Below are 8,463 nucleotides of genomic sequence, written 5' to 3' on the forward strand. Positions count from 1 at the left end.
TTTTCACACCACAATGACCAAAAAAAAAAAGATTTTGTGGTCTGTTCAAAAGTGTCTGTCGTCTGGATTTGGCCTGTAGTCCACCTATTGACTACCCCAGCCTAAACTCCAGGGCCATGCAATAATGTGAACAATGTTGTCACATGACCCTGGGAGTCAGAGGAGCAGATTGTGTGCCACTGGGAGAGGCAAAGGGAATGCCTTGCCATCTGACTGCTACAGCAATAGAGCCTCCAAATAAGTATATTGGGAGACCAAGTAAGCCAAACAAACTCAGCTGGGGGAAAGTAAATGAGCCCTTGGCCATGGCTGCTTTCTTGGCAGCCAGGGAAAGGAAGAGAGGAGGAGAAAAGAGACTCTCCAGCCACCATTGCTGCCTCTCCTCTGGGCAGCTGGGGGAGAAGGGCCACATTTACTGCTGCTGATGCCTCTTCTTTGGGAGGCAGAACCATCCAGATGTTGACCTCAGGTTTTTTATGTGGCCCTCGGAGGAGGGAGTAACCCCATGACCACAGCCCTCAGCTGTTCCAGTCACAATAAGCATGATTCCTAAGGCCAACCTTGGATCAAAGGACCCTATGATGAGGTGCTCCCCTCTAGCTTCAGACCTCTGAGCTACCACCATCCCAACATCTCCCTGAGGAGTAGAACCCTGTGAGGGGACCCCGGCTGTCCAGCAGAGAGCCCATTGTCCCCTACCACTGCCACTTAGAACACTCTATGGGGGGGCAAGTAAGACTTCTCCACCTAGAGAGCCCTCTTAGTGCCTCCTTCTAAGCAAATGGATCCTATCCCCCCCAAAGACAAGCAGCAGCAGTATGTTAGAGAACAGGAAGGCCCTAGGCCTTCTGAAAGGTGAATGACAGCTGTGATCTGGGATCCTCTGCTCCCTGCTACACTGGAACAGCAGCTGTGGTTCCCACTACTACAGCTTCAGACTCATGTGCGTGGCCCCCTCCATCAAAAACCCAAACAGAGGCATGGATCTGAAAGGATCAGGGTTACTGGAGCCCCTCGGGGGTATGCCTAGTGCCCCAGGCCACCTTAAATCAGCCCTGGGCCCATGGTAACAACCTTTGATTAAGTTTGGCTCTGTCTCAGCTCCGGTTCCCAGAGTCTTCTACAACATTGTTTCTTGTTCTCTAGTAATTTACAAAACCAGCTTGTCCTTAATGTCCCAGCTTTTCTCATCACACACAGTTTCTTCACTTTGTATAACACAGAAGGATATTTCTAATTTCCCAGTGGAATCTCCTTTGAAAATGAACTCAGTAGCCCTGTGTTAAAACTTTGCATGATGTCACCATCACATTGTATATGAAACAAGTTACATTAACTCTTGCTAGAGCTGATAAGTATACTTACAGGAACATTTAGCTATCTTCCACCCACACTCTAGTAAAGCATTCTTGAAAGACCGTTTGCTACGGTTTAGGTGTCATCTGAATAATTTAATCTTATGCTTAGTTGAACCTTTAATGTCACAGTATAACTTGCTAGGGACAAAAACCTGAGAGCTAATAATGAAAACATAATGTAAAAACAATTAACAAAATAATCAGTTTAATAAGCTCTGTGTAATAAGACTTAATATATCCACCAAATGTGTTTCAGAAATCTATTTCCCCCATCTTAAAATAAAATAAAATAAAATAAAATAAAATAAAATCTTCTCAGCAGATGAAACAAACACCTAATGACATTTTCACTGGAAATAATTTACAAAACTTTATAAGAATATTTATGTGTAATTCACTGCCAAAGAATCCAAGGTTTCTCTGTAGTGCAACCAGAACAGATACTAAGCTGACATGCAATATAAAATCTTGCAAACTCAAGCTAATAAGTCAAATGTCTGTTAACCTGTTTGTGGGAAATGTGTGTTTCTTCAAACCATGTTACAAATTGCTTACCATGCTTTAATTTCTCTATCTGAAGAAAGATCACACAAAGTAATATGCTCACAAGTAGTGATGTTCACAACAGGTTAATCACTGTTGTAGATGTTCTCCTCTAAGAATTTAAGTCTAATGATTATATTCTATGAGACCGTGCACATGATTTTTCTTCAACTTGAACTCAGATTTCTGTGTTCATCCAGTGGGAGAGCATTGCTCTTAATACCGAATCTAACTAATGGGGGAAGGATGGAGAGCCACCACTTGGAAGCAGCTCTGAACAAATTATTTGCTCTCCCCAAACGACGGTTTCACTGATGCACTACTTATTAGTCTGTAATAAGAGATCAGATGTCTAACTGCACAGTCAGTTTTCTTTTCAAAGTGGTATTTTCAATACGACATCAGCAATGTATATTATGGATGTTTATTTCCAAATAAATATTATCAGGAAGAAAAAGTGACTTGAAACTGCCTTCACCTGTTAATTATATAAAAATGCTGAGATGTGTTTCAGAAGTTCATTTCCAGCCCGATATGTGCAGTGTTCAGCACAGAATGCATCTCTAGGACTCTTATCTCCAGTGGTCATTAGCACCATTTCTCTCTAACTCTCTCTTTCCTGCTTGAACCATCTGTTCACATCCCCAGCAAAAACGCGTGGGGGCAGGGGGAGATAAACGTAAGGGGGAAAATAGGGAAGTTAGCAGCCTTCTGCATCAGTTTGCCCTTATGCTAACTCATTAAATTAATACTCATATTTGAAAGTAAGAACAATTAGCACCGAGTTTATGAGCCTTTCCACTGCGTGCTAAATCTTGTACAATTTGCTGTGCTCCATTGCTGGGGATGGGGGGAATCAGAGGAACAGAGGGGGATGCATCTGATGAAGTGAGCTCTAGCTCACGAAAGCTTATGCTCAAATAAATTTGTTAGTCTCTGAGGTGCCACAAGTCCTCCTTTTCTTTTTGGGGTGAGGTGTTACTCTGAAATACAACTCACACTCACTTGCTGCGAAAGCATCCCCTCTGCAAGCGGTGTGCGGAAGTACCCCACACTGTCTCGATTACACACACACACATCTTTTAGTTTCAGTGACGCTTGTTCTGCTCATCATCATCATTAATTATTATTCTATTGGGTAATTACAGAACTGCAAAGACTTACCCCTGTAATTGTTTCCAGGCTTGTAAAATTCAGGATCGCCTTCCACTCTCAGGCTAAATTCATTATATCCCTCTCTTCTGGTGCCTTGGGCTCGCAGAATCCGGCTGCAATATCCCTCTGATTTCGTGGCTTTCTCTAAGGTTTCATCAGAGAAACCCAGCGCCACTAAGGGAAAAGTCAAAGCCAGAAAGTGCAAAGCGAAGGGTTGTAAAAGAAGTCCCATCATTGGTGCTCCCAACAACTTTTGGTGGTGCTGCTGCGGATCACAACATGAACAGGTTGGAAAGGATGGCTAGGAAATACCCCCCTGGTCTCTGGAGAAAACCAGCAAGCGAGCAAGACTCTGACAAAACCGCAGCCTCTGTCAGGTTTCCCCAGCATGGGGAGAAGGAGAGAGAGGCTGAGAGCTGCGAGATCCGAGGGAGAGAGAGGGAGGGAAGGAGGGAGGGAGCGGGAGCGAGCAGCGAGCTCTGATCTTGCCCAGATCCCGAAGTGAAGTGCTGTTTTGTTTCAGAGCTTGTGATTAGCAGCTCGGCAATGTTTACTTAGCAGAGCTGCATTCACAGGGTTTGGTGAAATAGCAGAGCACGGGGGACACTGCTGTCTCCAAGACATCCAAAGGGGGGTGGGGGAGCTTCCACTGGATGCACTGAGCTAACAGGCTCAAAATTAATCACCCACATTCCTGCCACAGTCTATAGTTACTGTAGGGATAAAAAGGCTCAAAGAATTTCCTGATTCCCCCCAACACCACCTTTCTTCAAGCCACCAGACACTGCAAACATTTGTCGAGTTCAGCGCAGATGGCTCCAATAGCCACACTCTCCCTGAAGACTTGAAAAAAGCAAAGGGGGGCTGGGCTGCAGTATCTTCAGTGCAAACTTTATCAGGGTCATGTATGTGAGCGATATGGGGAGATGGATATGCCAGAAGCTGCGAATGCATGTCTACACCAAATCCTGCATCCTGCACCCTGCCACACATGCACTCACTGGCAAATTTGGACTTCAATTTCCATTCTGTGAACAGAGGGGGCTCTTAAATAGAGGGGCTAGCCACACAAGAGCCCCCACACAGGGATGTTTCAGGATTTACTGAAGGCTCAAATTAGCTTTATGGTAGTGGTGTGGTAGGTCAAAGAGGGTCATACCAAGATCTGGCCCCATTGTGCCAAGTACTGCACATACCTATAGGAAGGGACAGGCCATGCCCAAGAATAGTATACAATCTGAATAAAGAAAAGGCGTACTTGTGGCACCTTAGAGACTAACAAATTTATTAGAGCATAAGCTTTCGTGAGCTACAGCTCACTTCATCGGAATGCATCCGATGAAGTGAGCTGTAGCTCACGAAAGCTTATGCTCTAATAAATTTGTTAGTCTCTAAGGTGCCACAAGTACTCCTTTTCTTTTTGCGAATACAGACTAACACGGCTGCTACTCTGAAGTCTGAATAAAGGTTTTGCATATGCAGAACTGAGGCACAAAAAGGTATAGTGTACACAGGCACATTTTACACATAAGGAAGTGAGGTATAGGTGACTTACCCAAGGTCAAACTACAAGTCTGTGGCAGAGGTGGGAAGTGAACTTCTACTCCTGAGTCATGGGCCAGTGCCTGAACTACATGACTGTCCCTCCTCAGGAAAAGGAAAAACAAAACACCGGAGTCATGTTGTGTGTCTGAATCCTTCTCATGCCACCATACGTTGTGTAAGGCACAAACAAGGCTCTGCCATCCCTCTCTCTCCTGAGCCAGTTTCTTTGGCATGCACTGGGCGAGCAAGGTTATAGCAGGCTCAGGAAATTATATGTTAGGCATGGTCTCGTCTAAAGACAACTTCCAATGGGGCCAAGGATCCATAATATTGACTTTCCAATATATCAAGGCTGATGTGGTTGGCACCAGATCTCAGATCGTTCTCAGTGAATGAAACAACAAAGGGATGTCCTGTAAAGAGCATTTCTTGATTGCTGTCTCTTACTTCTTCTCTCCCCCCTGAAAACACATACTCTCCTTGCAGGATCCTTTGTTTATCTCAAAATGTGGGGAAGCTCTTCATCCAATTTCAGTTCACAATAGTGTTTAAAAGAGGATTCCATTTTGGGGGTTGATCCCAGATAACTAGTCTGCATAGAATACAGGACAGCTACTTCAGTAACCCTGTTGGGACGTCAGCCTAGCAGATTCAGGCTGGAAGTAGGAACCCAGGAAAAGTAAAGCCTCAGCTGGACGGAGTGTGTCCAGTTCTGGGCACCACACTTGGGGAAAGATGTGGACTAACTGGACAAAGTCCAGAGGAGAGCAACAAAAATGATTAAAGGTCTAGAAATCATGACCTTCAAGGAAAGATTGAAATAAGTGGGATTAGTCTGGAAAAGAGAAGACTGAGGGGGGACATGATAACAGTTGTCAAATATGTAAATGGTTGTTATAAAGAGGAGGGTGATAAACTGTTCTCCTTAAATTGTCCATTGATAGGACAGGACAAGAAGTAGTAGATTTTAAGTGCAGCAAGAGAGATTTAGGTTTGATATTAGGAAATACTTCCTAACCATAAGGATAGTTAAGCACTGGAACAAATTACCTACCAAGGTTGTGGAATCTCTGTCATTGGAGGTGTTTAAGAACAAGTTCGATGAACACCTGTCAAGGATGGCCTCTAGATAATACTTAGTCCTGCCTCAGTAGAGGGGACAGGACTAGGTGACCTATCGAGGGCCCTTCCAGTCCTACATGCCTATGATTAGGTGCCCAAATCCCACTGTGTTCCAGAAATTAGGGAAAGGGTTCATAAAGAGCTACAAGAATCATTTAAAATCTGGAAATGCTGCTTTGCAATGAGAGACTATTTGATTTATTCAAGAAGGTTAAGAGTTGACTTGATCATGCTTTACATGGGGATCTAATAGAAAAAGGCATAAGAGGATCCAGCAGTTGCAAGCTCCCTAATAGACAAATATAGACTAGAAATAAGAAGCAAATATTTTAAAGTGAGAATGATTACAACTTACATAGGAGTGTAGTAGTCTCCTTCTCTTGCAGATTTTAAATAAATAAAAGCCTGATATCTTTCTAAAAGTTATGCTATAGCTCAAACAGAAGTTACTGTCTTGATGGAGAGCTTACTGGGTGAGGTTCTTTGGCCTGTGTTATGCAGGTGGTCAGACTAGATGATCATAATGGTCCCTTCTGGCCTTAATATCTGTAAAACCCTAGCCTCAGTGCATAGGCCATTGGCAATTGGATAGTCGTAAGTTATAAATACACAATCTACCTCTCTTGATTTAAATGCATTAATAGAAATTTAGTGTTTAGAGTTAAATTTTTCCTGTTTTTTTTTAAATGTCCTCCTTACAGGACCAAGTGTCTAAGCCTCACAAATGTACACGAGGCCCCAGCAGCACTCATTAGCTACACAAGCAGGCAGCTAGCAGCTGAGGTGTTTCACCTTGCAGCTCTGGAGGGGAAGCCACATGGATGCCCTGGTTTGGACAACACCACATGCTGTGAAAACAGTTAATGCCTCTCTGACATTCATTCTTAGCTCATTTTTATCCATCTCACGTTTTAATAGCTCACTTCCGTGAAAAGTGATCTCTGTCCAGAACGGCTGTTAGTTAGGTGATCAGGATAAAAAGGGACATGGCCCACAGCTATATACGAGTTTGGTCCAAGATGTGCCAGAAGCAAATCTAGTGGGAAGTCCTACCAGGACCAATTGGACCAAAAAGGCAGCTGTCTACATATTCACAGCCTAAGCACTTCCAGGATTTAGAGAGTTCAGTGATCAATCACTGTAATATTAACCATTCCTTTGTGGACCTGTTTAGTAGCAGCTGCCAGTTTCTGGATCCCCAACCCAAGTTCAGAGTTGGGAGTCCTTTGGCTGGGACTTGCTGTTGAGGGCCGGCTGAGACTGTAGGCTCATCAGGGTCCACATATGGACACTCATCCTTTGCATCCAGAAAGATTTGTTAGATTATAAGTACATTTGTGCAGCGTGTTTTATGATATTGTTTACAGTGACTAGCACAGTAGGACCATGGTGTATGACGAGGGACCGGATGTGATACAGCAAATAGAAATAATAATAAATAGACCTGTGAGAATAATGGATTTTTGGTTTGCTGGCGGAAACAAAAAATTGAAAAACAAACTGTTTGGGGTAGAACAAAAGGTGTCATTTGACCTGAATAAAAATGTTTCATCTAGAAAATGTCTAAACAAAATGTTTCAATATTTTTGAAATGTTGGATTTTCTTTCCTCTCCAACCAAGAAAATTTGGTGAATTCGCACAATGTTTTGGACAACCCATATCTGTGTTTTTTATTGAAAAAAGTTTTGTCTGAAAAATTTGATTTAGCTCTCACAGGTGGCTAGGTGGATTCTGGCAGTTTGGCAAATGCCTTGAGTTGGGTTGGGTTGGATTGGAAGTAGCAGGTGCTGGGTAGTAGTCCCCATTCATAAATTTCTGGGGCATTGGCAGCCAAAGCTTTTGGAACTGCATTGAATCACTTACCACAAGCTAGTTCAGTTGCGGGGGAGTTTCCTACCCCCAATGTTCGTGTTTGTTTATGCAGTGTTGTAGCCATGTCAGAAGAAAAGCCCTGTACAAACTTGTTTCTCTCACCAATAGTAGTTGTTCCAATAAAATATATGACCTCACCCACCTGGCCTCTCATGTTTGTTTAGATCAGGGATGGGCAAACTCCAGCCCATCAGACCATTTAATCTGGCCCTCAGCTCCAGCCAAGGTTGAAGGTTTGCCCCACTCCGGCGCTCCAGTTGGGGAGCGGGGGTTTACCAGGAAGCAGGCAGCATGACCCCCCTCTGGCTCCTACATAGTACACGGAGGCGTGGCCAGGTGGTTCTGTGCACTGACCCAGCTGCAGGCTCTGCCCTCGCAGCTCCCATTGACTGGGAACCATAGCCAATGGGACCTGCAGGGGTGGCACCTGCGGATGGGGCAGCATGCAGACCTTCCTGGCCACACCTCAGAGCCATAGGGGAACATATTCCAGGTGCTGCTTGTGCAAAGAACTGCCTGGAGCCTGCATCCCTGATCTCCCCCCGCTGCACCCCAATCTCCTGCCACAGCCCTGATCCCCCTCCCACCCTCCGAACCCCTTGATCCCAGCCCAGAGCCCCCTCTCATACCCCTAGCCCCTCATCCCCAGCCCCACCCCAGAGCCCGCAACCCCTCCTGGTGCCCCAACAGCCTGCCCCATCCCTGATCCCCCTCCTGCCCTTTGAAACCATTGGTCCCAGCCCGGAGCACCCTCCTGCACCCCGAACCTCTCATCCCTGGCCCCACCCCAGAGCCCACACCCCCAGTCGGAGCCCTCACCCGCTCCTGCACCCCTACCCCCAATTTGGTGAGCATTCATGGCCTGCC

At 45.0% G+C, this 8,463-nt stretch overlaps 1 protein-coding gene across 1 annotated transcript in view; it reads right to left on the reverse strand.

Moving 5' to 3' along the window:
• The window catches only part of SPON1 (spondin 1), a 320,275-nt gene extending 316,597 nt beyond the window's left edge, over nt 1-3,678 (reverse strand). Inside the window, exon 1 of the mRNA XM_038407513.2 lies at nt 3,066-3,678. Within this exon, the coding sequence (XP_038263441.1) occupies nt 3,066-3,291 (226 nt within the window). The 5' untranslated portion in view covers nt 3,292-3,678. The remainder of the gene's footprint in view (nt 1-3,065) is intronic.
• Between the last annotated feature and the right edge of the window lie 4,785 nt (nt 3,679-8,463).

This window comes from Dermochelys coriacea, chromosome 6, assembly GCF_009764565.3.
Source record: "Dermochelys coriacea isolate rDerCor1 chromosome 6, rDerCor1.pri.v4, whole genome shotgun sequence".
NCBI lineage: Eukaryota > Metazoa > Chordata > Testudines > Dermochelyidae > Dermochelys > Dermochelys coriacea.